This window comes from Hibiscus syriacus, unplaced genomic scaffold, assembly GCF_006381635.1.
Source record: "Hibiscus syriacus cultivar Baekdansim isolate YM2019G1 unplaced genomic scaffold, ASM638163v2 tig00111621_pilon, whole genome shotgun sequence".
NCBI classification, from domain to species: Eukaryota; Viridiplantae; Streptophyta; class Magnoliopsida; order Malvales; family Malvaceae; genus Hibiscus; species Hibiscus syriacus.
The window spans coordinates 2,058,767-2,072,432 of NW_024063138.1; the positions used below are offsets into that span (position 1 = coordinate 2,058,767).

The 13,666-nt window shown below is 34.5% G+C and overlaps 3 protein-coding genes across 5 annotated transcripts; 2 read left to right on the forward strand and 1 right to left on the reverse strand.

Annotated features, from left to right (window-relative positions):
* Positions 1 to 2,140: 2,140 nt before the first annotated feature.
* On the forward strand, positions 2,141 to 4,765 carry LOC120166035 (TVP38/TMEM64 family membrane protein slr0305-like). Its single transcript, XM_039175429.1, has 8 exons — positions 2,141 to 2,245; positions 2,395 to 2,456; positions 2,537 to 2,591; positions 2,737 to 2,837; positions 3,499 to 3,577; positions 3,837 to 3,953; positions 4,055 to 4,169; positions 4,581 to 4,765. Exons 1-8 carry the CDS (start codon positions 2,141 to 2,143, stop codon positions 4,763 to 4,765), a joined length of 819 nt encoding a protein of 272 aa, XP_039031360.1.
* Positions 4,766 to 4,894: 129 nt separating this feature from the next.
* Positions 4,895 to 7,676, reverse strand: LOC120165935. Of its 3 annotated transcripts, none has more exons than XM_039175365.1 (9): positions 7,582 to 7,676; positions 6,718 to 7,157; positions 6,575 to 6,649; positions 6,319 to 6,465; positions 6,099 to 6,164; positions 5,711 to 5,776; positions 5,388 to 5,447; positions 5,078 to 5,292; positions 4,895 to 5,038 (listed from the first exon to the last, which is right to left on the reverse strand). In XM_039175365.1, the coding sequence occupies exons 2-8, from the start codon at positions 7,129 to 7,131 to the stop codon at positions 5,125 to 5,127; spliced, it is 996 nt and encodes a 331-aa protein (XP_039031296.1). In that variant the 5' UTR covers positions 7,132 to 7,157; positions 7,582 to 7,676; the 3' UTR covers positions 4,895 to 5,038; positions 5,078 to 5,124. The 3 variants fall into 3 exon arrangements, 2 of the variants coding, with proteins under 2 accessions (XP_039031296.1, XP_039031297.1); XM_039175366.1 differs by having other exon boundaries at positions 6,718 to 7,174; XR_005519873.1 differs by lacking the exon at positions 4,895 to 5,038 and having other exon boundaries at positions 5,264 to 5,292; positions 6,028 to 6,164.
* Positions 7,677 to 8,296: 620 nt separating this feature from the next.
* LOC120165968 lies at positions 8,297 to 10,383 on the forward strand. Its single transcript, XM_039175394.1, has 4 exons — positions 8,297 to 8,480; positions 8,622 to 8,698; positions 9,933 to 10,071; positions 10,172 to 10,383. The coding sequence occupies exons 2-4, from the start codon at positions 8,642 to 8,644 to the stop codon at positions 10,378 to 10,380; spliced, it is 405 nt and encodes a 134-aa protein (XP_039031325.1). The 5' UTR covers positions 8,297 to 8,480; positions 8,622 to 8,641; the 3' UTR covers positions 10,381 to 10,383.
* Positions 10,384 to 13,666: the final 3,283 nt, after the last annotated feature.

Consider the following 13,666-nt stretch of genomic DNA (forward strand, 5'->3'; position numbering starts at 1 on the left):
ATAAAAATAATTTCTATAAGCTCGTAAAAGGAAGAATTTGCGTTTTTTTCATTCTGTTTGAACGTCGTATAGGATTGCATCACTTCGACCAAGTGATACTTTCCACGTCCGTTCTACAAAGACGTTCTTGAAAGTATTCGAATAAATGACATTAAACATATTAATCATTAAACAAACATTTGAGATTGTTCAAAATATCAGCTCTAAGTACATACATAAATATATGAAGATCGGAATATGTTAAATAAATATATACATGATCCTAAAAAATTAAAATATATTATTATGCATATAACTATTCGATATAAAAAAAAATCTAAATGTTTGGTAAGTATATATAATACACGCATGCATGCATGTAATAAATGTATAGTACAACACTATATACAGACTACATAACATTAATATATATATATACAAGTCATGGATATATTCAAATATTGTACATATGTAAAAAACTAATATGAGAATATAAAATCCTTAAACGAGACCACAAATAAAGGTAATTACACATATATAGTAATTAAGAGGGCTAAAAGATATTAATAATAACTTGTAATTCTAAACTGCAAAATCAATAACAAACCGGGACAATAATCAAATATATCGAACAATAGATGACCAAAAATGAGAATAAACCACAAACAATATCCAGGATTAGAATAAAATAAAATAAAATAACATGCCATCATCATAAACTTGACCAAAAGCAAACAATGTAAAAAAAGTGATTGAAATGCATTAATGAAAACATACACTACCTAGATAAAAACAATTAAAGTAGGATGGCTGAAATTCAATATGAACATAAAAATACAAACGCAGATGAGATGGAATTATAACATAAAACAAAATGGAAGCTCAAAATATAAGAAAGTAAAAGTTCATTAATGACTAAAATTAAAATGTTACAAGATGAGGACCCTTTTGACGCGATTAAACCATACACCCAACACATGGAATCCTAGCATCCATACTGTGTCGTTCCATTAAGTTGCTATATACCACCTTAAAATATTAGGAACCCTATTTTCAATTCTTCCCCCCTCCCATCCGTTCTCTACTCTTCCTCTCTCATTTTACCTCTGTTCTCCAACAAAACAAAAAGAATGGAACCCCAAAACCAAACCCCAACCAACACAAGACCCTTACCTTCAGAGATGAAAGGCTCTTGGTCCGGTGAAGCGATGATCAACACTCCTTTTTTTGGTAAGGATTTTTTTAGTTCTCTTTATTTTTATTTTTTTTTCTCAAAACCCGAATCCCCTCTCTTTGATGCATGTTGATTTTTAAATCCTTCTTTTTGGGTGAGATGATGAGGTCTATGGATAGGATTTGATTTCTCTGATTTGGGTGAATAAAGTCCAGATTTTTCGGGATTTTTGGGTGTTATTTTAATGGGTTTTTAGATTTGGGGTAAGTTTGATACACTGTTGATGACATTTGCTTCACTGTGTGACCAGATTGCTGATGACGACCGGCTCGGGATTCACCATCGACGCCTCAAGCACGGCTGGGAGATGGAAGGCCAACGACTGTGGCGGTTGGTTGTTAGATGATAGCCTTATGGTGAATTAGGTTCAGGGTTTGGCTGATGGGTGAGCTTATTGGGTTCTTGGTGGGCTTCGAGAATGGGCCTCGGGATTGGCCTACAAAAATATGTATATTGTAAATAATAATAATAATAATAATAATAATAATAATAATAATAATAATAATAATAATAATAATAAAATAAATATAAAAGACCCGGACAAAAACGGGTGTCTACAAATCTGAAACAATAACAAACAGGTTGTGCTCATTGCCACTTCGAACTCAATACTCAGATCAAACAAAGAGAAGCAGAGAAAGAAACGCACACCAAATATCTATACACCATATATGCCCAGTGCTTAACTTAATTATAGCAACTAGTATCTAAATTTAGATAAAATATGCGTTCCTTTTCTGTAAAAAAAATTAGAAGTACATAAAAATGGGTTAGTTAAATTAGGCAAAAAGGTCGTTGAATTGAAGGCACGATCGCGGTTGAGACAAACGGTAGTTTTGTTTGGGCGCCAAAGACCACCACCATCGAAACGACAGCCTCTGCCTCTGGAGCCCCGACCAGGCAAAGGGCTGTCTTCTTTTTCCCGACATGGCGGATGTTTTTTTAACCTTGGTCTCAGCTTCTAGAATCGTGTTTTCCCTCCTTTTCCTGGTCGTCATTGCTTCAGTTCTCCTTTCCATTCCCATTGAAAAGGCGTTTCCTTTTTCTTACATTCATATGCTTGTTTTGTTTTGAGTTTGCTTATAAGATGATCTTATAAATAATCGATATTCGAAACGTGTACCTTTTTTTCATATTTGCATCTCTGCGACTTTATTAATAAAAAAGAATCGATGATGCAGTCGGTGAAGGGTTTTCTGTTCTGGGTTAAGGAAGATCTTGGTCAATGGGGTCCATTTGTGCTGTAAGCTACACCCTACAATATAGCATGTCTGATAATATAGCTCCATGATTACATAAAACATATGTTTCTTGGCATTGCAGGGCCATATCATACATTCCTTTTGCAATCCTTGCTGTTCCCGCTTCGGTTCTTACCGTGGGTTCTCATTGCTCTCTGCAATTTAGATTAGTATAATTATAGTAATATGGATTTTGAAACGGCGTTCAGTTGTTTCAATATTCTAGCACATATGGTTTTCTATGGAAGAGACAAATGCGTTCTTCTTTTTGGAGTTTTTCAGCTCGGGGGAGGTTATCTGTTTGGGCTGCCAGTGGGATTTCTTGCTGATTCAATCGGTGCTGCTGTAGAGGCTACTGCTGCATTCATTCTTGGCCGAACAGTGTCTTTTGAACCGGGATATGATGTTTATCAAGTAGGAGCTTTCAACAATACAACTACAAGAAAAGAAATGAAACTTTTTGATGAAAATCAAGGGGAAAAATAAACATGGGAGTTCAATTTATGTTTTAGATTTTAAATATTTTTTTTTTACTTTTAATGTTTTTGGTTTAGACCAAAAGAAATCTCAATAAATTAATTTTCTTCACTGTTAGTAAATGTTTATTATATTTTGTATTATATTATTGATAATAGAAGTAATGAATTGTTTTATATTTATAAATTTTAATTTTATGTTTCTTGTATAATATTTTTAATAAATTTATAAATAAATATAAGAATAATTAATGATGGTAAAAATTATGTTCATGTATTAATAAAAGTTTTTAGAAGTTCAAAGTGTTAGAAAACACTCTAAATATCATTAAAATTGATTTTTTTTATAATTATAATTTATTATATTTTGTACTAAGTTGTGTTAATTAAAAAAAATTCACGTCCGCAATAACATCCGTTACGTCCGCCACCGTGATAAATGCAACGCGAATGAAAACGCGGCCGCGAACGCGATTTGAATCCCTACCTAAATATAAGCTTACCTTTTATTTCCGGGAAGAAAGTTTCTAATGAATTTTATTTGCTTTTTTCTGGCAGTTGGGAAGAGCCTATATTCGATATCTAAACTAAGGAATTATCCAAAGTTCCAGGCTGTTGCTAGGGCAATTGAGACATCTGGTTTTAAGGCAAGAGTTTTGTGACTTTTCTTAGCCTATTGGGCCCATATGTGACTATCATATGAACTACTTGATTGACAATGATGAATTTCAAGTTTAATGTCATATGAACTACTTGAAATGGAGAGTTTCAGTTGATGATTGTTACATGAAGATAGTTCTGAAGAAGTTAGGACTTGCATAAACTGCACGCTCTATATCATATAGTGTGTATCATGGAGCTCTGTTGTGAAATTGTTAATTTTCTTTGCTTTTTTGGTCCCAACAGATTGTTTTTCTGCGCCGGCTTGTTTCTTTAGTACCGTTCAGCTTGTTGAATTACTTCCTTTTTATGACTCCTGTTCATCTCAGGGTGTACATGTTGGCATCTTGGTTAGGAATGATGGTATTTACTCCGAGTATCTTCATCTTTGAGGTTTCATCTCGACCTTTTCTGGTCGAACATTTTTTAAACATGTTCAGCTTCGTGTCCGTCTCTTATTACAGCCTTCCATATTTGCCCTGGCATACGTCGGAACTACAGTAAAGGACCTTTCAGATGTCACACATGAATGGAATGATACTTCTACAATTCGGCAGGCAAGTATTTTGCCCTGTTTATGTTAGCTTTTAAAGGATATTTGATCTTTATCTGTGAAATGATCTTTGCCTGTGAATACAGATTTTTATGGCAATCGGCTTTTGCGCATCCGGTAAGCCCCCATCGCCCTTTTATTCGTTAGGTTAACTGAGACTGTTTGCTGGATGATAAAACATATATATCTGAAACCAACTTCAAATAAAATTATATTTTCTAGAGAAATGGAGACAACCTCTGTAGTAGTCTCATTTAAAAGATAACTTCTGGTCTAAGGTTCAATTTAGTTCTTATTTAAAAGTTTCGAGAAGGGACATATTAGAACACGAATTAGATTTATACCGAACTCACAAAAGGAACAAGGACGAAAAGTTCAATATGATTCTGCGTTCCTTTTGCATAATTTTGGGTTGTTTTTGCTTCTTTCTTTCACAGCAATTGCGCTAATTTGGCTTACTAAAGTCGCCATGGCTACTTTGGAAAAAGCACTGGCTGCCACTAATGCTAAAATGGAGAGAGCCTTTGTTCCGTCTATGCTCGCAATGGTTCCGGATTCTCATTATCCCATTGATGTGCCTCTTAATTACGATAGACTCGTCGGGGAAAACAACCTGGGATGATAGATTATTTTCTTAAGAAAGAAATAAAGTAAAGGCCCACAAGAGGAGTAAATAGCCGTTCAGGGGCACCCCAAAAGTAACTTTAAAACTTAAAGAAATATCTAGAAAATAGCTGTCCAACAGTTTACAGGCTCGCAGCCTAGAGCTTCCGAAGTGCATTCAACTAAAACTTAAGAACACTAGCCATTGTTCTGTAAACTGTGTTTTGAAACTAGAAATACTGTTTAGGTTCTATTGTCCACAAAAGAAATGGAAACTCGGATCATAGCTAGTCTTTTAAGTATTTGCTTGATTCTGAAAGTAACGAACGACCAACAAAACTAAGCGGATATAGCAGAGTGGTGCTGTGTATGGACTATCTATGAGGTTCTGTTCAAGCCATCAACCAGTGCCCTTGGCATAATGTGAAGGCCTCTGCTCTCTAACAGCTGACTTGCTGCTGATGGGTTTATCTCCAGTAACTTCCCCATCATCTCTTCAAGAGGTTCATTTATCATATGTTCATGGAGAACATAGTGACCATATCCCTGCAGATTTTTACATACAATTTTACTCAATTCGAAAAACATTTCCAAGGTTGCTTTTATAAGTATCTTATATAGTAAAGGCATGAAACCAGAACCTCAAAGAAAACCAAAGGATTAGAAGTTGGTTCGCCTCCCAATCTACTTCGACTTAATTCCTACACCATTAGAGTTTCCACTTGAATAGAGTGATACCAAATATATATTAAAATGTTATTTATTACATACAATCTAATACAAAAGGTGAAGATTAGTCGTTGGAGTAAACAGTATCCAAGCTTCATACAATACAATGAGTGTAATGCAATGGCCAAAAGTATAAACAATTCTAATAGTGGATGAAGTTTAAAAACAAGAAAGGTCGACAAGATAAGCATATGAAAGCATATACATCCTGATAGCAATAAGACATAAAAGCTACCTTGATTTGCATCTGCAGAAACTTGACATAGTCAATAACATCATCCAGTGCATTTGCTTGACCACGCTGCAAAAGAAAAATGTGAAAAATAAAGGCAAGGAGGTGTATTCCCACAGTTTTTTAAGGGATCAAGCTCCTCAGTTAAACAAAATAACATAGGTGGAACAATGTTGCTGCTTAACCTCTTCCATGATTCCTTATATATTGTTTTGCTCATTTTATTTAAATGCTAAGCAGCTAATTTGTCACACAAAGATGAGTAAAATGAAATGGAAGATGAATAAAAATGTTATGTTGACAAATATGGGGTCATATACCAATTTAGGTTGCCAATGGAAAAGGTATATGTGCACCAGGCTCTTTGCTTGTTCGTAAAGAAATAAATTACCTCAGAAGAATTAGGAATCAGTTCCTGCAATGCTTTGATACCTTCAGCGATTCGTATCTTTCGTTGCTGCATACATAGAAAGACACTATCCAAGTAACATGTTTGAAAATCCAAAATCAAATAATGGGACAGCATCCACATTCCAAATTCAGTTGTATTTGTTAGGGTCATTTATTACTAGTATAGTATGTTTAAAGGCTAGGAGAGATGGTATACTTACACGATCATTTGCAGGAGCTCTTGGTTTGGGTACCCGACACTGTGGTTTGGACTGGAAACAGGGTGCATCAAAGGTTCCCTTTGATTGAAAGTGAAGAACATTATAATCATCTTCTTTTGGTTCTTGCATACAGAAAGCATTGTTTTGCTGAAAGACACAATGTTGCATTATGAGCAAGTTCTTTTAGTTCTAAGTTTGGACAGGTTCTTGATGCAAGAGTCTCAGATATAATTGTAACATAGAGAAAGAAGTTAACCTGTGCATGGAATTCATATTCCGAGCTAGAAAATGTGTTCGCAGATAGTCTATCATGTTGCCTCAAAAATATTTCCTGCAACAAAAGCAGTTTTATCAGAAATTATCCCTGCAGGAAAGAAGAAAAGGCAGTTTTGCTTATACACTTGCAGAAGCTTCATGGTTGTTGATTTCAGTAGAGGAAGCAGATAGCATTAGTTTCCCATGATCTGGCTCAAGGGAAAAGGCATCTGGACCAGAACTGAAAGCCTTTCTTTGAATTTCAGAGATCCCATCAACAGCATGTATGCCACTAACTGGAGAACCAATGCTCTCTAACATATCAGCAGTAGGAACCTCTTCAAGACTCTCTGTTAGAAATTCAACATAACTGTGAGGCATTTTGGGACACTCAATCCACTGAGATAAGGATTGGAGAATAGGCCGATTTGTGTTTCTCCCCGTCGCCGTGAGAAAGACCGGGTTCATATCATCCACATAGCCATACGAGAAATCATTGACATTCCTACCAGAATTCAGTGACATGTGAGGGTTCTCATGACCATGTTGTCCATCCATATCTCCAAAAGTAAAATCAATTGGCCCTTAACTGAACAAATAACTAAACAAAAACAAATAATAAATCAATTTCTACTACGATAAAACACTTATAACAGACACATCATCAACATGTTGCAGCAAGAAAAATTTAAGCAGGGTTTTCTAAAAATCAACATGCCAAAGAAAAAGAACACCCAACAAACAGTGACAAACAGCTCACACGGAGCCATATATACAAAGAAGAAATTAGAAGTGCAAGTTGAGATATATGAAGAAAAAAGAAAAGGCAACAACTTCCCGGATATTAAAGCGTTAAAAAGAAGACGACCTTGTCACAAATCGAAGGATCCGAAGATAAAAAAACATCCAAAGTTTAGTCAAGGAAAATCACAAGAGCTAAAGAATAAAACATTTTTAATCAACCTATCTTCACGTATTTTTACATCATGAAAGTTGAGGACAACTTACCTTGGAGATCAAACGCGAGGTTTTAGAAACAGGGTTTAAAGGAGGAGGAAAAGGGAAGAGAAAATGGGGGCAATGGGCAGCCAGGCAGGGCAGGTCCTTTGGCTGTCACCTTTGCCTGGGATATTAGTGTACGTACATTTTATAACAGATCATTTCAGCTGCCTGCAGGCTGCAGCAGATGATGTTGAAGTGGTTCGCTGGAATTACCATTTTATCACTACACTAGGCTCAATCCGATCCTACAGGCTCGAGAATTGCCAGGCAGGCCCATAGCTTTGGGGTTAGCCCACGAAAACAGATTCCTCTGTGTTCCCTCCAGCTACATCGCAATTTGTTTGCTTAATGCCAGCTACATCCAGTTTGCACGTTGAAACAATCCTTCTATCTTCAAAGTTTGTACGTGACTTTATAAAATTTTAAATATGAAAAGATTTATAAAATTTTATAAGGATGAAACATATTTTTAATAAAAATATTTAAAATATATAAAAATTTAAAACTTTGGATCCATCTCTCGTCAAATTACGCGACACATCATAATAGAGAATAAGTTTTCATTTTCATGAGTAATATTTTGGATGTTATTTAATTAATTAATTAAATATAATAATATTACTTTAGTAAAAATGCCCCGACTTGTCGATGGTGAGGGTGCTGGGGCGTCGCCTGCCCAACTTTAAATCAATTGGTCCAGCTACGGCGTCGTTTTCTTATGAAGTGCAGAATAGACATTTTAGCTGTTGCCCGAGCCCTAAATCACCTCCGACTTCGAGACCTGGCGGAAGCAGCAAACAGGTCAGCTTCTCTCTCTTTCCCGCTTCCTTGGATTGGCTTTTTTTTCCTCGCCTTTTGCATCAAGCTCTACTTCTGCTCTCTTATCTCAACATGAAGCTCGTCAGGTCAGTTTCAGTTTCCCTCTTTAAACTCAACTCCTGATCAGATAATTGTGTCTCCTCTCCGTGTTTAACAATTATGTCTAAAAAAAATAAAACGTCTTAGATCTCTTTATAATCGGATTCGGTTTGAAAAACATTGTGCAGGTGTTTGATGAAGCTGAACAATGAAACGGTTTCGATTGAGCTCAAGAACGGAACTGTCATTCACGGCACCATCACAGGTTCCTCTATTTTTCCTCGTCTCTTTTTTTCTCCCACAATTGGGTTTAGCTAAACCCTAGTCCTGCGCTTTAGCCATGTTGTCCGATATAGTCGTGATTTTCACCTCAATTGTGTATTCTGTCGCTAGCCATTTGGTTACATTGCTAGCATTAAAAATTGTGAACAGATATTGGTGTTCTGGCATGATTTCAGTTATCCATTAGTTATACCTATTAAGATGAAATTGTTTTGTACTTGTTCTGCTTTTGACTATAAAACATCACGTCTGATAAACTATTCAACTGTTTTTATTTTTATCAATTTTAAGATATAATGTATTATCATGACATGCTTCTCATTCTAGAGTAAAGTGTGTTAATTGCATATTTTCTTTATAAGCTTAGATGTTTACTAAATGCACAGTTTATTGTCACCTACTTCTTGTTATTGGATGACCTGGTGTAGTTTTATTAAATTACATGCTTATTTTCTCTTAGTGCTTATTTTCTACTCTCTGGCTTGCTGACTAGTTGGAGAGTCAAATGAAACCGCTAACCCGTCTTGTCTAACTAGAATCTAGACCATGTCAATTACTTAATTGGTACCACATTGCATTGTTTAAATTACTGCTCTCATGAAACAAATGGATTTTGGCAAAATGCCCCTTTATTTGTTTATCTTCTTAATGTCTCGTATTAGGAATATACTTTTGGCTTTCATGTCATGAGAACTCCATAGTTACTGCTATTAAACGTTAATAATGACAAACTTTGAACCCATTATCCTTGTGGAAAAGATGTAATGGTTTTCTTTGGCATAGCTGATCATTATTTACGACATTTTAAGCTCATGATGATTTCTATAGATGGAGTAGTAGAGTGATGCTATCTTAAAAAGAGGGGTAAAAAAGTTCCAAGAGCATATGCTATGTATTTTAATTCAAACTTGCATAGGCACGGGTCTTTTTGCTTGAAGTCAAGATCCCCTTTTACCGCACATTTCGCAGTACTATAAGCCTATTATAGACTTTTCTTCTGGCCTCCCGATAAGTGATAACATATGTAGTCTCCTACATTTCTGGATTTCTTGCTCACAAATGTGCTGTATGTCTCGTCATTCTTTCTCATGTTGTGTTCCTGTAATCAAAAGTTTTCTTTGTTAGAGTTCAAAGACAGTCAAATAGTCTGAGTGGTTTCCTGATTGAACATGCTTTTTGGCATTCAATTTTTCTTGACTGATTGATTTGCTATGAAGGGCAAAAATCCAGTGAGTTTGGATCACCTTAGTGTGAGGGGTAACAATATTCGCTATTATATCCTGCCTGACAGCTTAAATCTTGAGACATTGTTGGTTGAAGAGATGCCAAGGGTGAAGCCCAAGAATTCAACTGCTGGTATTTACATTTATTTTTGGCTTCTTTTTACTTTGTTTGAATGCCCTTGTATAAACTTGTGATCTTGTAGTATGTCTTTATATTCCATTTCCAAATTCAGCAGGGCTTTGGGACGTGGACGAGGTCGTGGATGTGGACGCGGTCGAGGCCGTTAAATATGTTGCTCGTTTTTTAAATTTTAGTTACAGCTGTGGGTGTAGACAGCTTTGTTGTAGTGAGAATGTGGGTGATGTTACGTATTTAAAGGAATTGTATTGGTATTTTACTGCTCTTTGTATTATTTATTGGAATGGCTTACATGAATTCTGAGATTCCCAGCGCCGGCTGAGGCACGAACAGCCATGGATTATCATATAGATTAGCGTGGATAGTTTTTTATCTTGCTAAGTCTGATTTACGGTTTGTCGGTGATCTTTTAATAGTTTGATATCTTTTGTGGTTCGTTTGCCGATACGATTAGATCTGTTTGTATTTATCTTTGTTCGAGTTTTTTGGTTAGATTTAATATTTCCTTGTATGGTTTTTATGTAATCTTAAGTTGCTAGTTTTATTTCAATGATTATAGGAAAATTTTCTAATTATGAGTTTAATTTATAATTGTGATTATAAATTTTTATTATAATTTGAGATATTTTCGAATAAAATTAAGGAAAAAACATCTTTTATAATTATCTTCCGCTTTCTTACACATTACACATTATCAATTTTTTTCATCTAAAGATTTACTAGCAATTAATTCTTTATTGACCGTACTTCTTTATATAAATTATTTATTTTCTATCAACAATCAATAAGCATGTTGAAAATTTCTAGAATTCGGGACCTTATCAGAAGGTTGAGAAAGGCCAATGCTGGCTGAAATTTGTCTCCATCTCATCAACAACCTGCATTGCTGCAAATCAAAACTGCCTACAATCCGGCATAGGAATCTCAAATCTTATCTTCTAGAAAGCTCAATTTTGTTCTTTCATGCAGTAAATGACACCCAACCCAATCTATTATGATGGTTCTCATCAATTGTATCTGTCGGTTTTTAAATTATCCCGACTCTAATGAAATATATTAAATATTTATGCACTTTCTTTCATCACTTGAATTCTAATTTCAACTTTAAAAATAATAATAAATGCTATTATTGATAAGATTGCTAATTGAATATACTATTTTTTTTCCTCCATTTACTACTATTATTATTATTATTTATTATTATTATTATTATTATTATTATTATTATTATTATTATTATTATTATTATTATTGTTTTATTATTACAAACGGGCCAAGTTTGGCCCAACCAGTTAACCCAAATACAGTGGCCCAGTTAACCCAAATATGTAACCCTAAACTCGTTTAGGGTTTGTATCTAAGCCTCAGCCGTCTCATCCATCCACCGTTGGATCTGGCATGATCCAACGGTCCAAGAACCTCCAGCAGGAAACCCTAGGGTTATGATACCCTAGGGACTACGCCAGCTGTCGCCGCTCCACGTCGCTCCAGCCGCTGCCACGCCCCAACCGAAGGCTCCAGAAGTTCCAACACCAGCCGTCCACGTTATGGCCCTAGGGTGAGTCACCACTGGGAGTCCGGTGACTCACCAGACTCCACTCTTTTACCCGGTCCGATGGTCACACCGGTGATGGCTATAAAGCCATCACCCCATCTGCAAAGAAAAAAAACCCACAGGCCACAGAGAGACAAAACCGAGAGCAAAGATACAAAAATGGAGAGCAACAACACAACAACCAGCAAAAAAAAAAGGGAGAGAAGCTTACCGAGGAAGCCCCGACCACCGGACCTCTTCAAACGTCACCAAAACCTTCGAAAATCGAAGGTACTTTCTTAGATTTGCTCCGATCAGGAGCTGTTTAGGAGAAAAGAGCATCGGAACCGTCATTAGGACGGTCCGATCTACATGGTGGTGTAAAAATAATTTTTTTCGACCACCGGATACGGTGGCCGGCGGTGAGAGTCACGGCGGCAGACGGCTGCCGCCCGGTGACTGGCTTCCCTCCGATGAGGGAAGCTTGAGAGAGGGGAGAGCATTTCATTTCTCTCTCAGTTAGAGAGAGAACGAAAAAAATGAAATGAATGCTGGCCCTTCGGGCCAGCCGATTTCAGCTTTAAATAGCCCTTCCCGAACGACGCCGTTTCGGGGAGGGCTATTTGTGTAATTAAATAAAGGTTAAATCCTTTCCGCAGTCATCCTAATTTGTAAACTTTAAATTTTAGTCACTAAATCAATTTATAATCCTTTTAATTCGGTTCTTTAATTTTAATTTTATTTATTTTAGTCCTTTGTATTAAAATAATATATTTAGGGTAAATAACAGATTTAGTCCGTTAATTTTAATAATTAATATTTTAATCTGAATAGTATGTTTTAATTTATTTTAATATGATATTTGAATTTTATATAGTTTTATTTTAGTCACCAAATTCATAAATAAGGAAAATAACATGTTTAATCCCTGAAATTTTAAATAATTACGAATTAGTTATTTAATTTTATTAGACTATAATTTAGTCATTAATTTTAAATATGTTCATTTATTTTACTGCTTTTAAATATATACTTCTAATTGTATTTTTATTGTTTTAATTTTACTTGTTTATATATTTAAATATTATTTTTATTATTATTATGTAGTCATATAAATATATATATAATAAATAATAATTTATATTTTTTTACATAAATTATTTTAATATTTATTTTTCAATATCAAAGAAAAGGGCAGTCTTAATACAACTGGATGTCCTATTCTGGTATTTTAAAATTAAATATTATAAAAAATTATAATTTAATTTTATTTAAATTATTATATTAATATTTATTAATATCGAAGAAAAGAGCTGTCTTAAGGCACCTAGAAGTCCTTTTCTGATATTTCTAAATAAATAAATATTTTATTTATAAATATATATAAATTATTTTTTCTCATAATTATAATTTTGAAATAATATGATTATAAATATATTTTGAATTTTTAAATTTCTAATAATAGAGACAATTTATAATTAAAAAGTACCAATTTTGGGCGTTGTAGGGGTGCTAATCCTTCCCTAAACGTAATCGACCACGAATCCCTTTTTATTATTAAAAAGTAAGAATTTTTGGTTATAAACGCAGATCAGTTCATCTTTTAACTGATGTTTTCTTAAAAACTCTGTTAAAAGATAATTTTTTAGGTATTCGACCTACCTGACCCAAAAGGCCGATGGCGACTCCCAAATTATTTTCAAAACCATTTATTTACATCAATTTTCCCGCCAAGTAATATTTCGTGCCCGGACGAAAACCGGTTACGACAGCTTGGCGACTCTGCTGGGGATCTGGTCAAACTTTTAAAATCAATTATAAATTGTCTCTATTAATTATAAATTAAAAATTCATATATTTTATTTATAATTCTTTCTTTTCAATTTTTTTATATATTTATTATTTTCATAGTATTTATATATTAATATTTCATTTTATTTGCAAGTATTTTATTTCATTATCTATTTTTCTGTCAGAGGTTTGAACATTTCTCCTCACACACAACACTTGCATTGCATAACATAAAGCTCTATAATTGAGTTTGTCCTTTTTAAG